Here is a 20,859-nt window from a genome sequence, read left to right on the forward strand (position 1 = left end):
TACATACAAGAATTATATTTTTGTTCCCACAAATCTTTTCTGCAGTGTAGACAGCAAACAACATAAAACATAAAAAAATTGGTGTGGGGTGTCTGAAGTGCAGCCGTGGTTGTCCTCAGCATGAATTTATTTGGTAATTCTGGTCTTAAAGCCTCTAATGAATTTGATGTGAAAGTGAAAGATGCAGCCGTTTCCATGCTGCTTTCACCTCTAATTGTCTTTCTGTCTCCTGATTTATGTCATGTTTGTTTTTTCTCATTATGTTCTATACCCATTTGTTCATTACCCTTGGCTAACTCAGTCACCAACATGCGTGTATTGCGAGTGGATCGGCTTGAAGGTGGGACTGCTTGAAGCTGCTTAAGCCGGGATTACACTGACAGGGTTTATTTAAATACACTGCCTGTTCCTCTGTCGTGCTGCTTACATCATTCTCACACACAGCCACGCCCACCTCTAAACTCGTCCTTACTTTATTCTTAAAAACATCAGGGGTTCACACATGGAGCACAGTATGTGCTCCTAATAAAGAAAGATGACATAATTACTCTGTTTTTTGTTTCTTCCAGGGTTGGAATTTACATGAAGAGGAGAAAGCGGGGCTGCTCTCAAGCCTGAACATTATCTGCCTTCTTCCATCTGGCCGTCACTCTCTCTGCCTCTTCAGATTGGTGCTCATACCCCCTCCCCTCGCCAACATGCTGTGTTGGGGAAATGCAAAGGATGGACAGTTGGGTATTGGTGTGGAGAGGAACCCCATGTTTGAGCCAAGGAACTGCCATGTGTTCAGTGGCAGGGGACTGAAAGAGGTAGCCTCTGGAGGGCAACACTCAATGTTCCTGCTGCACGATGGCAGCGTGTACACATGTGGTTCTAACAGCTGTGGACAGCTGGGTCACGACAAACCAGGGACTTTACCAGGTAAGCTTTCAGTGTGAGCAGCAGATTCATTTTTGGTTAATCTTTGTTGGCTGTTGCACCACACTGCAGCACTGCTTTCAGTAGGTGTTTGTGGAAATGAAATTCCACACACATGGAATGCAAACTGTCCAGAGTAAGAGTCTATACACAGTGTGCCTCCATTTCTGAGTGGGTTCTATTGGGAATATCAGATTGCATGACTAGCCATGTAGCCATTTCTAGGGGATTTGAAACACTCATGGCGTGTGAAGTGATTGCAGACAGTGGTGGGTCTGTGTTGGTATCATGTGGGCGGAAGTTTGTGTTGTGTGTTTCTTTGTATAGGCATGTGGGTGAAGCTGTAACAACAATGAATAAATGCAAGAATCACTGCACCTTGAGCAAATAAATAAATGTTCAATAGTGTGCCTAAATGACATCCCACACGCTTGTACTTTACTTAATAATGTTTTGGTTAGTATGTTTATGTTACTTGAATCTATCTTTTTTTATAAGCCTACAAAATGAAGATTGCTGATTAAATGTTTTTTAATCATACTGTAGTCAAAGTAGTTAAAGCTCAGTTGAATTTCTAAGCAATTCTAGCAGTTAATTTTCTATCATAAACCAGTTTTAAAGCAGGAAAGTAGTCCATCAACTGCACAGTTTCTGATTATCTGCACCACATGTCCTCTTCACACTTTTTTCCTACCATATTTCTCAATTTTCTATGATGTGATGTAGAGTACTGCATGGAGACAAGCCCACTTTTACAGTGCAGTTGAGAGCATAGATGACTCTGATTTATTTCTGTGTATGTAAAGTATTATACATTCCTAGCTCCTGAATCTCAGGTATTATTGTATTATTACCTACAGTACATGCCTGTTTTCTGCCCAGGTACTTTAAATAGAAACTATCTAGGTTTGAGCGGTCCAGAAGATTAGGTAAAATGCCCATGCTGAATTTCTTACATGGGTTGGGATCCTAAAATAAAGTTAAATAGCATTTGGATTCTGTACCTTGCTAACTGAGTCAAAAGGTGGTTTAGTTTTGATAGGCAGGATGCTACACTCAATATGACAATCATTGGCCAGGCTAGTGTGTGCCAAATTGTGACCATATTGCCTTTTTAAAGGACTATCTACAGCACCTGCACTCTCAGATCAAGGCTGTACAAACTTATTTTTTTTGTCATGAAACTGCTGACGTGTGACGAGCTCTTCTTCCTCTCCATAGAGCTAGTAGGAGCTCTGGACACTCAGACGATTACAATGGTGTCGTGTGGTCGGGCCCATTCTCTGGCAGTGAATGAGCAGGGTCAAGTGTTTGCCTGGGGAGCTGGTGAAGGGGGCCAGCTGGGCCTGGGGACTGCAGAGGCGGCCGTTCGAATCCCAAGGTGACTGAGTAGCGCACCACAGAGGAATTCAAGCTTTTTGCCTGACAGAAGGAAAATAGCACTACAAGAAAAGGGATTTTACCTACTTTTACTTACTTACTCAAGCAATCACAAGAGATGACAGGGTTCAATTTGTAGGGACCCATGCATCCAAATAATTTATTAATTTGTTTAACTATTCAGATGCAGTGAATTGCCTGCTGTATGATAGTGAACCCTTTATGACTGTGAAGTAGTTTCTCAGGGCTGGCCTTAGTTTAGTCTAATATTAATCACAAACTTTCACAAAAATAAAAATGGACTAATTTAAGCGAAATTAAGCCCCTGGTTAATCTCTTAATTTGAGCCGTGTTTCCATGGTAGCATGTAATGACTCCTCTTGACAACAGTTAAAAAGAGGAAAACATGTTTTTTTCTGTAATTTGTGGTGGTCAGACATGTTTTTTTAGTTTGAGAAAAGTTTTAATTATAATTTTGTTATAAAATGTTATGTTATGTTTTTGTACATCAGTGACTTTAATGAGAAATCTTCATAATGTAATTTGTTTTCGTTGTTTTGCCTAGGTTGGTCAAAAGGCTTTGTGACCACCGGATCTCTCAAGTTATGTGTGGGAATCAGCACTGCATTGCACTTTCTAGAGGTGTGAAAGACACAATCTCTTCATTGCACATCATCACTGTTAAGAGCTAGAATATTTGATCCATCTACTGTATGTCCAAACTATCCGCATCCTGGTTAGACTGACAGCAGCTTAGACTTTGCATCAGAGTGCATCTCAAATCCATCATGAATTTGTTTCCCTACATGTTTGATTTTTATTTTTTCTGTGGGATATTATGACCACTGTGTTTTTTTTAAATCACCACAAACAGACACATTAGAATAAATTATGTCAGCTATTTTTCAATTTGTTTCTTTAAGATTATCTTTTTGCCCTTATCCGATAGTGACGTAGAGACACAGATCGTATAGAGAGACAGTCAGAAAGAAGATCCGCAGTCAGAATCACATTGAGGATGTTGCAGATGTATGTCATGCGTCACTGAACGCCTCATGGCCTGACAAACAAGATTATATTTTTAATGTAAGACCTTGAGGTGGTTAGAGTTAGGTATAAAGTTTGTTTAGGTCAGGTGAAAGGTGTAAAGGTCTAGGTTATGTTGGAAATCTGGGCTGTACTTCTATTTCTGCCCATAACTGATAATATAAGAAGGAGGGGTTCACAGATCCAAATAGAACCACATTACCTGAACAAATGTTGCATATTTGCCTGTACTGGCAGCAGTCGGTGTAGATGTACAGTTAACTATTTTGCCTGTCTCCCCTTTCCCTCCTAGATGGCCAGCTGTTCACGTGGGGCCAGAACACCAGCGGTCAGCTCGGTCTGGGGAAAGGAGAGCCCAGCAAGCTGTTCCCTCATCCCCTCAAGTCTCTGGCGGGAATTCCTTTGGCACAGATAACCGCCGGGGGAGACCACAGCTTTGCTCTCTCCTTGTCCGGAGCTGTATTTGGTTGGGGCAAGAACAAAGCTGGACAACTGGGTCTCAATGATAAACAAGGTAATAGTCAGCTAGACGGAAAGGAGCCAGATGCTGCCATTTAAAATAGATAAAGGATGTGTTATTGTTTATTATTATTTACAACATTATAGAATAGTGCTTTTTGCAAATGATACTTATGTAGATTTAACACATGACACAGTAATGAGAAGTGTCATATATGGGAAATTATAGAAGGAAGAAATCTGGTGTCGTATTACTGGAATTTGTAAACAAGTCTCTGTGGAACAATGACACCATACATATGTCCAGTGTTTTATGTGCTTTAGCGCTGCACAGGAAGTGGGTTTTTTGTTTCTAAAGTGGTTAGAAATGGTTATAGGTGCCGCAATGTTGAGGGTGAGACTACTGTAGAAACATTTCATGCAAAACTCTTTTGTCTTTTTATCTTTTTACTTGTCATGATAAAAAGACTTATAGGTCAGTAAAGTCACTGATTAATTGCCTCTACAATACTAGATTCAAACACAGACTCATTTGTAACTACATGAAACTAGTATCAGTGTGGAACAGTGTGACCTTGTTTTGCTTGTTTGCGTTCCCTTCCTCAGACCGCGCTGTCCCGTGCCACATCAAATTTTTGAGATCTCAAAAAGTTGTTCACATTAGCTGTGGAGATGAACATACGGCGGCCCTCACAAAGGTATGAATATAGAGAAACCCCCACCTGTGCTTTTTCAGATGAAAGATTCACATAATCCAAGCATATCCTGCTGCCACCAAATGTTAAATAGACCTGTTTGATTAGTTAGCTGGACAATTGGTAGATCAGTTATTAGTATATTCTTGCTGTATAGTGACTCACTACTAAAGCATGTGAATAGATCAACCAAGATGACCTTTATTGAACAGATAAAGTCTAAAATCTTATTTTCCAGTCAGACTGCCCTACCCTAATTTATCTTAATCCACCACCTGACACATGGGACTTAATGTGTGTGAGAAAAAGAATATTTTAGTCTCAAGAATCGTTGTCTCAAACAACAACAAAAATGAATACTGTGTTGTCTCTCTGGCAGGATGGCGGCTTGTTTACATTTGGTGATGGCTCGTGGGGTCAGCTGGGTCACGGCTCCACCAACAATGAACTTTTACCCAGACGAGTGCTGGAACTCATGGGCACTGAGGTGTCCCAGATCACCTGTGGCAGGTACGGCCTTTTCTAAACCTGTTAACCGTTTTATTAAGTACACCTGTACAATGTGATGACTGTGTCAAAAAGGTGGTGTTACTGGTGGTGTTGTATTGAACTGCATTGACTTGAAAGGTGTTGTTAGTGTTTTGTCCACCACATTCACATACACAAGGGGGACAGAATTTTATAACACCTCTCAATAAAATACAATTGAATACAACACCTCCACTAACTACAGCCTCAGCATTTACTGTAAAGTTTAACACCTTTCTGACCGAGTATCAACAAAAACTAAAGATTAAAAGATCACAAATAAATTTCAGGGTCATTGACTTGGCTTACACTGTCCAGGCCTAACTGTTGAACTATATTTATAGAAGCTAAACCTTACCTTTTGTCAGGCATCACACGTTGGCGTTTGTACCTTCCTCCGGTGTGGTGTATGCGTTTGGTTGTAACAGCCATGGCCAGCTGGGCACAGGACTCCTGGGGGATGCCAGAAGCCCATTTCCTGTTAAAGCCGGTTTCCTGACTGGACATTTCCATAGAGCAGGTACTTTACAGAATCTGTGGTTGTGGCTTAAATGGCTTTTTTGAAATGAAATGAATTTTTTTGAATTATTTTGAATTCAGCTTGTGATGGGAAAGTGCAGGAATCTTTTTTTTTTAGGCTGTTTTACAAAGATAATATGTTAATAATAGTAAAATAACACTGCAATGTTGGCCAGCTAACGTGTGCTGTTTTCTCTTGCTTTCGTTATTAGGATCAAAATATACAGTGACCAAAATCATCTGTGGAGGAGACCATAGTTTCTTATTGTACTCAAATGAACAGGTATGTGGTTTGATCTTAGTGACCCTCTCTCTACAGCTTGTTGCTTGAATTATTGTTACTGTTACATTGGCATCAGTAGACTTTTCTGTCTTTTCTGACAGTCCTGATTTCTGTCACTCTCCTCAGTTTTTGCAGTTCTTTAATCACAGAATTCAAAGCATAATTATCAAAATACCACATAATTCTGTCAGCATAATTTGAAATATAACATCTTATTTGAAATTTAGTATCACTTAAAGTCAGAACAGGTGTTATTCAAAGGGAAAATCAAGCGTCTGATGAAGTTAAACTGAAAAAAATACTGATGAAGATAATTACAACATAAAAAATGTGGATAAAAACAATTTCAAAATACGCAGCTTCATTAAAAAAAAAAAAAAAAGACACCTTAAATGACCTTTCTTTTGTTGATGCTTTCCATTTAGTCAGTTTTGGTGTTTCACCACAAGGTGGCATTAGTGTCTAAGCTTTCAGGATCTATGCTGAATATGGAGCAACTGTCTGCAACAAATATCCAACTAATTGTCAGGAATGTGCACTGATAAAGACATAATCCACATTCAGCCTCTACAGCTAAATATTTAGACCTCAAGCTTGGCCTATTTATTTTATCTTCATAGAGGAAAGAGACACGACCCAGACTGAAGCCCAAATGTCTCTGTGCTGAACTGTTGTCACACACACACACACACACACACACACACACAGACACAGACACAGACACAGACAGTGGAAGTACCAGTGCAAACAACCCTCTAAATGTTTGTCACAGTGCTGTTATGTTGTCTCTGTTTATCTTCCTCCCTGCAGAGTTTTGTCCCCCCAGAAGACTTCAGAGTGATTAATGTCAGCAAATCAATCTCCCCAATCAATTCTGAAAGATTAAATTTATGGAGGTTAAAGCTGATGTACAGCACAGATTCTAGTGTCACAAAGTAAGTCAAATAATAAATGTTGTTATTTGAAATGTATTAGATTGTACTGTGTATAGAAATGTACATTCTCCTGTAGATGTTTAGTATTAATGGTGGTTTTATTTGGCTATATTTTGTTAAATCAATTATATTTTAACATTTTTCAACTCTGTTTAATCTTGTCGTGCTCAGTGACATCATCATTCAGCTCTCCTCTACGGCTTGTTGGAACGCCAGCTTCTTGGACCAAAGGTACGTAGACACCACGTGCATTAATGTGAAGGTTCAGTGGTGGAAAGTAACTAAGTACTGGACTCAAGTACTGTAGTTAAGTACAAATTTTCTACCACTTTATACTTCTACCTCACTACATTTTAGTGGGAAATGGTGCACTTTTCCAAATCCAAAACATGTGGTCCAAATGTATCAGTTTACATCATTCACATCATAGTTTTTCAGTTTCATCATGAAGTGACTGGCTTGCCATTCAGGCATGTACTCCCAAATGAAGTAGAAAACAAATATATGTTATTGTGGCTGAATGCACAGACTCATATGTAAGCCAAGACTCCTGGGAACTGATTCAGCAGGGACCTCACAGGGTCCACGTAGTTTACTTGTCACATACTATCACGATGTGTCGTCTTATCAAACAAAACATGCTGATCGTCTGGGCTGGGAAAGATGCTATCTGTTTGGTCATCTTCTCTGACCACCAGTCTGAGTGAAGGTGTGATTAGTGCAGACACATCAGCAGATACTTATCGTGTCAGGAAAGAACTGTGGAGGCCATCAGGGTGGAAAACAACATGAAGTATTTAATACTGTACTGTCAACTCACACTCACCAGGAATTATATGAACTATCAACCAGTTCTCTCATTAAACCAGCACTGTACATTTACTCAAGGACTGCACTTAAGTACAATTTTGAGGTACTTGTACTTTACTTGTTTAGTATTTAGTGGGTATTTCCATTTTATGCTACTTTATACTTCTTTTCCACTACATTTACAAGGGAAATATTGCCACTACATTTATTTGACAGCTTTAGTTATTAGTTACGTTGCAGATTCAGACTATTAATACAAAATATAATCAACGAATACATTATTATGTATTATTATAGGTATAACCACCCAGCAGATTAAGCATAGCAGACTTTTCATATCAATCTGTGCTTAAATTGCTAACCATGCAATAATAATACAAGACTGACACAAATGAATGCAGACTCAAGTTTCAAGAGTCTGCTAATGGATTCTTATGCCACATGGAAATTGATGGAAACCAATGGCTGCGTGGAACTGTAGGAATAACAATACATCATAAATACATAAATAAATCTAAAACCATACAGCATTCAAGCATGGTCAGCAAAAATGTTAATTATACGTAAACTGTAGTTGGGGACCTAAAATGTCATTTTTGTTGTATTGGCGTTACATTTGGGACCCAGAACTGCTCATCTGGGTCTTTAAGCTCACAGAGTTCTCAATATTAAGTGGGTCAGTGCTCATACTCGTAGTTCACTGGGATGCAGCACACTGTTCTATCTGCATCAGTATTTTTTGTTTGGCAAACATTTTCCAGAAGATCAGATCTGATGTATTTGTGTTATGACTAAATAAAGGCTGTGCTATAAGAATGGCAAGGGTTACACTGTAAATAGTTGGCGTCCTTCACGCTGAGGGTTTTGTTGGCTTCGTGCAGGCATGTTTATCAGTTTGTACTCAACATCCTCGGCTCCCAGGACAAATGACGAGATCTGCTCAGGGATTGACTTAAATACCTTTAGGCTAGGTGTCCACCTAACCGCTGCTCATGCTCTGTGTGTGTTTACGCCTGTGACTATTAAGAATGAGCACATCTACCGTTCAGTGAACTTGGCTTGCAGCTGACCTGCCACATGACAGGTTGGAATAGACTGCCGTTTAATCCAAAGTAACGCATGCCTTTATATTGAGGCTTTAGCACAAAGTCCCTGACTCGGAGCTCTGACCCATGTTTCTCCTGTTACTGATCACATCTACGCATAATCATATGTTTGTTTGCTTCCTCAGTGATGATACACACTTCAAAACCAACCCGAAGATCCCAGGCATCGATCTCAACTCTGTCAGACTGCTATTTGAGACGCTCAGCAAACCAGCCTTCTCTGGACTTCTGGAGCAGGTACTGGGCAATAGTGTATTTTAAAATTGTATGTGTGCAAGGTAATAACATTTTTATTTTCTCTTTTAACTCCCAAACTTAGTTTACTGTGTTCCAAGGACATCAACATGTAGTTCTAGTTGATAAAGCCTCTCTGACCTCAAACCAAAATAGAGAAAAATACCAACTCCTACCTCGTTTCCAGCAGCAGCGAGCAGCTGTTTTATGTGGAAAAGCTCTTAAAAACTGTACAGTACCTGCTCAGCACCAAATACCAGACAGACAAAGTCAGTGGCCATTTCAAATTCAAAACGTCTTTATTTTAAAACTAAAACAACTCCCAACTCCCTAAAAAAACCCAAAACCCTCAGATTTGATATTGATGACAGCAGAAGACTTAAGTTAGCTTCCTGATTGTGTTTTTGTAATGAAGCAGTTAGAGGAGGAACATCTGGATTGTTACACAGCATTCGGCTATCTAGCTTGTGGTTCTAAAAAAAGACATCCATATGTGAATATCGGTCTTGTTTTGAGAGTACATCAAGTTCTGCCACAGATCCATGGCACACACTGCAGGACTGAGTCATAACCTCTAACATTAGCTCAGTAATGTTAGGTTTGGGGTTTATGCACCTCAAACCAACATGAATTATAATCTGTGTGGAGACTGAGGCCTCATTCCAAACCACTTAAAGCTTCCCTCAAAATTTAGTGACTGCCTAGTTGATCCAAGCTGTTCTGGAACTGGAAAGTATCCCAAACATTTCTCTGGTTTATTTATTAATACATTTCAAATACTTTTCTCTGTATAACAGTAAATATTGTTTCTTTGATCTGTGTTATTAAAAGAGAAATATATTATGTCCTCCCTGTTTCTGTGTCCAACCCTCTGTTTAGGCCAGCAAGAGTTTTGAGAGTCTGTTGATCCCTCAGCTGCCGCACTCCCCTCCTGACGTCGAGGCTATGAGGATCTACCTCATCTTGTCTGAGTACCCGGCCCTGCTGGACTCCAAGAACTACATCCGCCTCACTATCCCCCTGGCAATGGCCATCCTCCGGCTAGACGCCAACCCCAGCAAAGTATTGGGTATCATACTTGCATGCACTCACTACAAGTTTCATTACACCGATCACGTCATTTGAAATCGCCTTTGGCAGCTAATAACGCAGAACATCATGCCATGTCAAACCTTGCGGCACCATGTGACATCACACCACATGACTCGTCATCTACAGTATGTCAGCGTGCTCATCCACGTCCACATGTGCTTAGTTTGTTATCCCCGCAAACATTTAAGATTCACCTCCAAACAAGAAAGTGATTCTAGAAATGCACGTAACATCGCCAAACAGTAAATAGCCGGACTGATGATGGCTTTTTGAGGCAGATGTTGGTATTTGGGAAGATCAGAAGTCTCCTTCACAGAGGTAAAGTTCAGTCCGTAGCTGGTCAACACCGCTGTTTAACCTTGCAGAAAATGATTAAATAAATACTTTTCAAGTATTTAAAAGTGAGCTATGGAGAGAAGTTCAAACTCTGATTAACTTCTCACCTCTGCACACCTGGACAACTGCTGTGCGATTGTCGGTTTTGGAAAAATTGTCAGACGCAGATGCCCTAAAGGTGTGATGGGGAGGGGGGTTTCAGATGCTGCTCAAACATCTGACAAGAACTTCGTTTGAAGCATACCGATGCCCTTTCATACCTACAAATACAGAACCCAAACAGTATGTGGACCCTGCTTTTTCATGCTAACTAACAGTGTTCATGCATGAATCTGCTAGAATACAAACATATTTACACCTAGAAACACATTTGTTCAAAAATACTGACAGATCAATGAAGGAACAGTAGAACAGACAGAACCTGCGGTTGTCATGTTTTCTTCAAACGAGGAATTTGCTCTGTAAATTAATTTGAACCTTTTCTCTGTCCCTGCAGATAATTGGTGGTGTTTTGTGGACGGCAGTGTGTTCACCAGAATGGTCGACATGTACAAGAGCATTGTTGTGTTCATGCTAACGGGAGGCAAGACGCTGCTCGTACCCGTGTTCTATGAGAACTATTTTGTTGCCACGTTAAGGCTGCTGGAGAAACTCCACAAGGTATCCACACAGGTCACCTCCTGTAAACACTCCCTCCGTACAGTCTGAGGTCCTAATGTGTAGACTGCTGTGCATTGACGTTGACATTTCCTGGAGTTGAGGCAGGTGTTTGTTCCATGTTACCAGGTAAACTTAAAGGCCCGCCATGTGGAGTACAACCGCTTTTATATCCCTGACATCACCAACCTGGTGGACATCCAGGAAGACTACCTCAAGTGGTTTCTGAGTAAAGCTGAGATTGTGAGTGCTGACATTCTCTGACAATGTTTCACTTCCTTGTTACTTGACATCCGCTGAATCGACACACACTGACACACACACACACGCTCTTAACTCATGTCATTCTCAGTGTCCGCAGAGACGATGTGTGAAATTTTATCCATAACTGCTTGTGGGTGTGTTGCTGTTTGTCAGTTCTTGCTGTCCAATAAGTTTCTAAGTTCTCAGACAAGCCCAGTCAACTCCATTTGACGGATTAAAAAAAAATCTTATTACAATTTTATTTCAAGTTTGGTCAAATGACTTTGCTTTCTTCCTCATTTTGTTTTCTAGAAAGTGGGATCATCCTCCCCTTCACAGGTACTTCATTTAAAGATTGAACTTGAACACCTAAAATTACATAAAAGATTTATTTGACCATTTTTTAAAAATGTTATTTGTGTAGTAACTATATTTCCTAATTTTCATCGCAGAGTGACTTTCCCTCAGTGAACCTATGTGCCTACCCGTTCATTCTGAACGCTCAAGCCAAGACAACCATGCTGCAAACAGACGCTGAACTGCAAATGCAGGTACCTGCTGTTAATGTGAAAGTAGTTTTCTTGTGGTTTAGTACATTTAGATCTCTGATTTGGGTTTAAAGATGAAGGGTTTTATTTAATTATTTATTATTATTAATTATTCTTTGTTGTTTTTTCCCACCTCTACTGTTACCAAGATGGCAGTAAGCGGTGCAAACCTACACAATGTCTTTATGCTGCTCACGCTGGAGCCCCACCTTGCTAGGAACCCTTACTTGGTGCTCCACGTGCGCAGGAACCATTTAGTAAGTGACACACTACGTGAGCTCACCATGTACTCTGATGTGGACCTCAAGAAACCGCTCAAGGTGAGAGCAGTGCCGAAGCAATTTTGGTAAAAGAAAAGTCTTTCCTTCTGTACTTCTTGTGATCTCTCCTCATCCACTTCCTCCAGGTGATCTTTGACGGAGAGGAGGCCGTAGATGCAGGCGGAGTAACTAAAGAGTTCTTCCTGCTGCTGTTAAAGGAGCTGATGGATCCTGTTTATGGGATGTTCACTCATTACAAAGAGTCCAACTTGCTGTGGTTCTCAGACAAAGTAAGTGACTCTGCAGAACAACAGTGTGTCACATACTAATGATGCTAAAAGATACGTTTTTTTTAGTTCCTAAACATGCTTAATGCAAGTTAATAAGAATTAATAACTGGAAACATGTAGTACAATCTATAACCTATAATTTTATCCAGCTTGATAAAGTTCAGTACCTCCGTGATCACACATTTAGTGGGTGAAACAGTAGTTATCAAGGTATCTTTTCCATCTTTTCCTGGAGCTTTCAATCTTTCATCTATCTCCACAGCTGTATTTTCCAGGAAGAGCTGCTGTTTCTGGCATAACACGTAGTGATATGTCAGTGGGAAAATCCAGGTTTACAAAACACTTAGCTCTGTAAGGGAATGTGTACCTGAACTTTAAGAATCACTAGTAACTTGAGTAACATGATGGTGATCCAGTAATAAAACATAATCGTCACGACCCCTTTTCCATGACCTTTTTGTCTGTCTGTGAAAGGTCAAACTGCTCCTCTTATTTATTACATTAACTTGTAATAATATAACATAAATTATATTATGGAACAAAGTTTTCCTTGAGATGACGGTGAAATATTTGAAGCACACATAGACATATTTAAAATTAGTTTTTATGTGTACTAATACTGAAACTCAGAAAGCTCTAACTTGTGCATTTTAAATGGAATTAATTACCCATTTATCATCAAGTGTTTAATGTTCAGCCATGCTTCATCATAAAAATTGTTCTTTAGATGTTAGACAGGTACCACTCAGAAGTAGTAAGAAAGGCCATAGTAAAATCATTTTCTCGTGTGTGTTTCCAGTGTTTTGTCGAGCAGAACTGGTTTCACCTGATCGGGATCATCTGCGGTCTGGCCATCTACAACTCCACAGTGGTGGACCTCCACTTCCCTCTGGTTCTCTACAAGAAGCTGCTTGATGTCTCACCGACGCTGGAGGACTTCAAGGAGCTCTCGCCCACCGAGGCCAGGTAAGGATTAGTTTTGCTCATTTTAAGTGCTCCACAAGTGTAACTGAATAGTGTGAAATTGTAAAGCAGCAGTCCCAAATCCTGCTGTGCTCGAACACGCACATAAAAAAATGGCCCCTGTGTCAGCAGGGGGTGCAACGGTGTGTCACTCGCTTACATTTTTTTTTCAAGTAGCAGTGAAAGTAGCGACTACCGCTGGGAAATGCCTCTTCATTGAATTTGGAGTAGGAAGCGTCAGCATTTCCTCAGTGGCTTATTGTTTCCAGCTGACTTTTGATTTTTAGTCCTCTGAAAGCTACAAGTGGGGCAGCACAGCCAGTAGTGTTGCTGTTAGAGACAACACAACCTCAAAGGACATGATCTTGAAAAAACAGTTTATATGCTGTGCTTTTATTTTGACTGCCTTAAACATTTGGCAGACTAAAGTTCAGCACACTGGCTGCCTCACACTGAGAACAAAGAGATAAGACAAAAATGATCAAATTCCTTTGTATTGTCTTATATTGCAAAGTGACCTCAGCCTCAGTAGTTGGGGTCAAATTGGTATTTGATCGTCTTTCACTAATTATCATTTCCTTCGCCAGCCCACTTGTCCTCTTTCCATGTTTCCTGTGTTTTGATGGTAAAACTAACATGACGCTCTCTCTGAGTCATCTGCTGTTGTATTATTAGCTAATATGTCACCCCTTCACTCTTAATCTAACAGACAATTTCGGGTGTTCCCTATCTGTTTGATCCGTGCAGCTGTAGGATGGGCACAGTTGATCCCTGGTTTTCATTTTGAAAAGTCAAACAGGGACAGATTTAATCCTGGGACGGCAGGTGAATGCAATAAACTGTCTGATACGGGAGAAAATAAACATGGGTATGATCCCAGAGTCTGTATTATTACAGCTACCGACAAAGTCCTCAGCTATGCATGAAGATGCCTCATGGCGTCCTACATGTGAAAATGTTTAATGATAATGATTCTGGCCTTTCATTTGTTTTTAACCCCACGTTAATATTAGTTTGTGTTTGCCCCCACTGTCATGATCATATGTTAATAGTGTTGTTCCTTCCAGACATCCATTCCCTCTGTTTATTCCTCTGTAGGAGTCTTCAACAACTTCTTGACTATGAAGGAGGTGATGTGGAGGAGACGTTTCTTCTCAACTTTGCTGTAAGTGTTAACTTTGCACCGGTTACCCAGTATAATAATATATTGATAATCCGTCTCTACTGAAGACGTGAATCTTCAGGTCACAAATGTAGAGTTGAGTTTTGTTTTTGAAAGATGCTAAATAATTTCCTGAAACAGCTGTGCAGTGTAGCTTTTAGATAAACATTACTCAAACTGGAGTAAAAAGTGTTTTCGTTGAGGACTATTTTCAGTTGCGGACTAATACACATATAGAGCACTTGTGAGTATTTACAGCAGCAGGGTGATGTGTGAGGTAGGGGTGGGCAAACCACGAAATTTGATTCTGATCTGGTACCAAGAAATACAAAGACCAGCATCCCCAATATTAATACGAATTATTAAAAGCAGCTAATGTACTATTTATGAGTTTAATGCATCACTAATAGGCTTCTGAATACATTTCTATTGTCCGAGTGCTTTGCCGAACATTTAGGGATTTCTTTTACAATTCTCTGTTAACTGCTTAATCACATGCATGATAAAAAAAACAAAACAGTTTTAATAGTAATAAGTAACAAAAACATTAATTGTGTGAATCCTTTCAACTGACGAGGAGGTCGCTGTGCACATGCACACAACAACAAAAGTGCTAAGAAGAGTGTTCATGTGCTCAGAATTTGAATCATTAATTCAAACTGGCCTTCGTCTCGCCTCGTGCCGTCCAGTGTTTGCACTTTAAAGTCTGCTGTTGCTTATGTTTGTTTGTTTTTTACTGCTTTTATGGTCTTATTTTTTAACAGTTGCATTATTGTCAGTCTTTGGCAACACAGACAACACTTGTTAGTAGAATCAATTCATTGTTGGTTTTGGTCTTTTTATGGGATTTTTGTTGACAATTTTGAAAACATTACACACAAGTGTGGGTTAGGGTTAGGGTTACAAGTGTGCAATGTAAAAACCTACAAAACTCCAGTCTAAGACTATTTGTCGTGTTGACATCTCAGATCACGAGGGAGAACTACGGGATGACAGAAGTCAAGGAGCTCATTCCTGGAGGAGAGAGCATCAGTGTGGACAAAAACAACAGGTGAGGCAGCTCCACAGGTCAAATATGTACTGCTCATCATTTTAGGCAACAAACCAGCAGATTAGATCTTTATACGAATAATTTCACCAGCTCTCCCTTCACTGGATGTTCCGTTTGAAGTGACCTTGTTCAAGAATATTTTTAATGCTCTACACTCTGTTCTTTCTGAAAAATAAACAGATGACTGATGAGGTTTTTTAATATATATTTTTTTCCAGCACTGAGATTATCATGTGCTCACACAGCTGGCTGCTAGCGCCCCATTGTTCCAACTGAAGGTCATGTTCTGTGTTGAAAACACAGAAAACAAAAGATTTGGGTATTTTAAGCATCATTCGGAGTGTTTTTCTCCACCATCAACACCCTGTTTCTTAAGCTCGCCCTTGTGCGAGTGGCATTGATTACAGTGTCCACAGGGAGTTGTGGGGCACGTGGTGTCAACATGTCTGGCTGCTGGCGCTGAACAGATGGCGAGAGTGGCAGTGACCCGAGTTGTTCCTGCAAAATCCCCTCAACACCCAGATATAAATCTGTAATAACAGAAATAATAAAGAAAACGGTTGTTGCTGTGGTTTAAAACAGCCACACTGAAGGAGACATGTTGATTTAGACTGAAGGTTAGTTTGTCAGACAGATGATTTCCTGTCTTTGTGTTTGTCTGTGTCTATTTTATTGGACAGTATTGTTTCATGAGGTATGGTACGCGTCTGTGTCCTATATTTGTGAGCTTATTGAGGCATTCAATGGGCAGCACTTGTATGTGTGCTGGTTTGTTATATGAAGCAAAGGAGCAGGTTTTCTCTTCCCTGCAGCTCAATTTACTTCTTTAAACTCAGTAAAACCATATTTTTGGAGAATCTTGCTTCCATATTTTCAAGATATATTCCTGTTTTAACAGGATGTTGAGGCGGCGTGTAAAACAGCAAGTCATCAATTCTGCGTGTTGGTCAAGGCCAGGTTTATTTTGTGAGAGTGGTGGAAGAGTGGGATTGTTCAAAATGTTTCTCAGAAAGTGGTAGTTAAGTTAAGGAGTTAATTCTTGATGTCTTATGAATATAAAGTTTTAACTTCTGACCTTTTTAAAGAAATGTCTGAGATTACCTGAGTATATTATGGTTATAATAAAATATTTATATATAGGTATAAAATATGAAGATATGTTTCCAAATAAAAATATTCTGTTTTTTGAGAATTTCAAAAGAATATAAAATGCATTGTACAAAAATAGGTGAAGTCCTGTCATCAGAGTTAATGTATCAGTGATAAATATTTGGTAGAAAATGTCGCATCTTATGCTGCCCAAATTTCATAATCTCATTGAAGCTATGCATTTTTTCCACACAGTATTTTCCACACATGTACAGAATATATTGTGTGTCCACCTCACTGATGCTATATGACGCTTATATTTAGTGAAGCATTCATCATTTTACGTACATTATTTCTGCAGTTTGGCTTCTCTAAAATTCAAAATAAACCTCTTGGGCTTAAACAATGTTTAGCTGTACCACGTGTTTGTAATGATGGACTGATCTGCAGTAAGACCTCACTGAGATGTAAACAAACTCAGATCAGACTGCATGGAGAGGTTGTTGCTGAACTCCTGTGAGCCTGAAAACTAAAAAATGTAGTCGTCACACACACGCACACACACACACACACACACACACACACACACACACACACACACACACACACACACACACACACACACACACACACACACACACACACAGATACAGACACAGACACAATGGAGGAGGAAGTGAGTGTTTACAGTCACACCTTGAAGTCTTGATAAATTATTTCCTCATAAACTGATTCATGAGGATGCAGCTGCTGTGCAGAACAAATTAATGATATGAATGTTTACTGTGTGTGTGTGTGTGTGTGTGTGTGTGTGTGCTTCAGGAAGGAGTTTGTGGATGCCTACCTGTGCTACGTGTTCTCAGACTCGGTGAGCGAGCAGTACTCGGCCTTCTCCTCCGGCTTCCTGAAGGTGTGCGGGGGGGAGATCCTGTCGCTGTTCCAGCCCTCTGAGCTGATGGCCATGGTGGTCGGCAACAACAACTACAACTGGGAGGAGATGGAGAAGGTCAGTACGTGGTTTAAAAGTCTGCACATGTAGCGTCTGTGTGCTCTGGACACATTTACTGTCCTGCAGTACAAACCATTTCCTGTTCGTGGTCGGATCTGTCTCTTTGCTGTGTTTTTCCTCGTGTAAATCTCATAGTTGGATTGGAACAACTGTGAGTAGAAATCCTCAAATCCTCAATGACGCAAGTGTTTGGAAATTGATAGTTGTGAATGTGATGATGAGCACGTTTCATTGGACAGAGCTGGAAATTTGACTTTTACATCATCAACATCTGGCGAGTTAGTCACAGTGCTCAGAGTATAAAGGACAAAAGAGGGAGTGCATTACATCAACACAGTGGTGAACAGTAACACATGACTCATGATGTCATGCTAACTTTCACACACTTTCACTGGGAACATTAGTTCAGCAGTTTGTTCTTGTTCAGCAATATAAAGCTGTGAGGCTGTACTTATATACAGCAGTGCCTTCAGCTAAATGCTAACATCAGCAGGTATAATATTTACCATGTTATGATCTAAATTGAGCGTATTCGCAAGCTAACGTTTGACAATTAGCACTGAACTCAAAGTACAGCTGAGACTGTTTGAATGTCATTTGTTTTGCAGGTATTTGGTCATAAAACAAAAGTACATGTTCAAATGTTGACCAGCTGGTGGCGCTACATAAAAAGTCAGGAGATCACCAAAGTCTGTAGGATTCATACTCTGGGGACCATAAATATCTGTACAAAACTTCATGGCTAAAATTATGGAGACAATAATCAAGAATCACAAATATATTTTTTATAAATTGTGGACAGTCAAAATATCTGTGGACATATCCAACCAAATGAATAGTTTGCAATACTGATTAATGTTGTGTAAATGTTGCTGCCAGAGAGGAAATGGTTTGGTCATGATGAAACAGCTTTTCATCCTCATATGTTTTCTCTTTGCAGAATGCCGTGTACAAAGGGGAATATACATCCACTCATCCAACGGTCAGATTGTTCTGGGAGGTTTTCCACGAGTTCCCTCTGGAGAAGAAGAAGCAGTTCTTATGTAAGCTTTTATTTGCCTCATTGCTCGAGTTGCATGACAGTTTAATTCTCACGTTGTTCCTGCATGAGAATATACTGTAATATACTGCGCACACTCTGCCTTAACTAATGCCTGAACATGTAGACAATAATCTCAAGAGCTGCAGCTGCGGATTCACTCACTGTAAAAGCATAATTCACAAAACAAGATGCAGTAAATTCGTCAGGTCTGACAGAAGAATTAATGCAGAACAAAAAAGACCCATACATACACTTGTTCCTGCAGGGAACAAGACGACTAGTTTATGAGGGGTTATGTGCCAGACTATTGTTTGGTCGGGAGCAGTGACTTCCAGGAATCTCTGCTGGTTGCCTGGCAACCTCACGGACGACAAGTCTCCTGGAAGTTACACTTTGGTTTTTGTGCAGATTAAACAAACAAGATATATAACATGTAAATTAGTGAGCTTTAGAGGTAGATTTTGTTACCTTGGGGCAGAGCCAGGCTAGCTGTTCCCCCCTGTTTCCAGTGTTTATGCTAAGCTAGCTCATAGGTATCAGATCACAATGTAAACTCTGATTGTGAAAGAGCCAATAAATGCTCTTGTAGTCACTTTCATTTACAATGTTTTAGTGTTCAGACCTTCATCAGGTGAACAGAAATGCCAAATATACATATAATTTAGAAACAGTGTCGTTATTATAGTTTTTCCACTAGAGAGTACTGACAGGTCTGTTCTTCAGCTGTACTGTCCTTCAGTGTCCTGCTCAGTATGCATCTTGGCAACAATTCACTAACACAACTCAAATATTGATATTGGTGTTCAATATACCAGTCAGTTTAGCTTAAGTTAGAAGGGGCTCAGGAGGAGGAGCGAGTTGTCCACTAATCACAGGGTTGGAGGTTCGATGTTTGTCAAAGTTTCCTTGGGCGAGACACTGAACCTCGAATCCTGGTGGTCATCCTGGTGTGTGTGAACGAGTGAATGAATAAAATGATAGAATGATAAAAAGCGCCACACACAGGCAGCCATTTATAATATCTGAGGCGTAGGAACATTTTCACACTGCTGTAGTTGTTGACTCTAACTCCTCTGTGTCTCCCTCCTGCAGTGTTCCTGACCGGCAGCGACCGTATCCCCATCCACGGCATGGAGAGCCTTCGCATCATCATCCAGTCCACCACAGCGGAGGAGCACTACCTGCCGGTGGCCCACACCTGCTACAACCTGCTCGACATGCCCTGCTACCAGACCAAAGAGATCCTGCGCCGCCGCCTCACTCAGGCTGTGGAGCAGTACGAGGGCTTCAGCCTGGTCTGAGGGGGGGACATCTGCAGCAGTTTTAATGCACTTTAACAGCAATACACCACCATGTCAGTGTCAAAAGAGTGTAACGGGAGACTCCAGGACACAGGGAGGTCATTCTCTTTATATGCTCTTACAAGATTGTTAAGCATCTTGAATCTGAAAGGTCTATCAATGTAAATGCAGAGTATTATTGGTTTTATTACTTTTTGGGGCAAAGTTTCTCAACCTTTCAGGACCATTTGGAAGATATTTAAAAGGCTGATGTTTGGAAATATATCACAGTGCCGGTCAAAAAATGACATGCTGAAATTCACATGAGAACCTGGGATCATAAACATTTTGGGACCTAAAATCAAAGTCCAGAGATGGTTGAGAAACTCTGGCTTTGAGTATTTGCATAGTTTTATGTTTGTCTTTTTTGTTTTGCACAGCAGTGTATTTTATATTCAACTCCTTAAATTCTATTTTTCACCTTTAAATAATTATGTTATTACCTTGAGACAATATATCTGTTTTTTGTTACTTTTAATTTATTATATAGAGTGGTTATTTTTTGACAAAATTAAAATGTGTATATACAGTATGTATGTAAATAGCACTTTGAATATAATCTTTACCTTTGACATTGGGAGGATTACTTGTCCCGCTGATCCTTTTAAAATCTGGACACCAGCATGTCCTCTCTGCCTGAAACTAAAGAAGGACAATGGAATAGTATCCTTTAGGCAGACGGGTGCAGGATGAGACATGGTGAATATTATTTGCAACCCCTCGTTCCCTTTTTAGCTGTGGATCACAGAGCAGCTGACTTTGTGTTTAACCTGCATTCAACAGTGTTGCCTTCTACAGCAAAACCTACAAGAAAAGCTGGAGTTGATTTTTAGTGGTGGTTGTCTGTGTGCATGTTGTTGAGT

At 40.1% G+C, this 20,859-nt stretch overlaps 1 protein-coding gene across 1 annotated transcript; it reads left to right on the forward strand.

Annotated features, from left to right (window-relative positions):
• Window positions 1-698: 698 nt before the first annotated feature.
• On the forward strand, window positions 699-20,282 carry herc3 (HECT and RLD domain containing E3 ubiquitin protein ligase 3). Its single transcript, XM_070915977.1, has 23 exons — window positions 699-921; window positions 2,140-2,299; window positions 2,864-2,940; window positions 3,638-3,859; window positions 4,411-4,502; window positions 4,879-5,009; window positions 5,396-5,547; window positions 5,759-5,829; window positions 6,640-6,764; window positions 6,936-6,995; window positions 8,806-8,917; window positions 9,794-9,983; window positions 10,839-11,002; window positions 11,129-11,242; window positions 11,695-11,793; window positions 11,940-12,110; window positions 12,197-12,340; window positions 13,140-13,306; window positions 14,402-14,468; window positions 15,434-15,516; window positions 17,428-17,611; window positions 18,555-18,657; window positions 19,749-20,282. The coding sequence occupies exons 1-23, from the start codon at window positions 699-701 to the stop codon at window positions 19,955-19,957; spliced, it is 3,120 nt and encodes a 1,039-aa protein (XP_070772078.1). The 3' UTR covers window positions 19,958-20,282.
• Window positions 20,283-20,859: the final 577 nt, after the last annotated feature.

Source organism: Enoplosus armatus, chromosome 2, assembly GCF_043641665.1.
Source record: "Enoplosus armatus isolate fEnoArm2 chromosome 2, fEnoArm2.hap1, whole genome shotgun sequence".
Classification (NCBI taxonomy): Eukaryota; Metazoa; Chordata; class Actinopteri; order Centrarchiformes; family Enoplosidae; genus Enoplosus; species Enoplosus armatus.

Bases quoted from the DNA above. Each gene is read 5' to 3' on its own strand.
- herc3 (XM_070915977.1), top strand. From the start codon at position 699: ATGCTGTGTTGGGGAAATGCAAAGGATGGACAGTTGGGTATTGGTGTG. The intron at 11,794-11,939 runs GTACCTGCTGTT...ACTGTTACCAAG, and splicing joins ACGCTGAACTGCAAATGCAG to ATGGCAGTAAGCGGTGCAAA. The intron at 18,658-19,748 runs GTAAGCTTTTAT...TCCCTCCTGCAG, and splicing joins GAAGAAGAAGCAGTTCTTAT to TGTTCCTGACCGGCAGCGAC.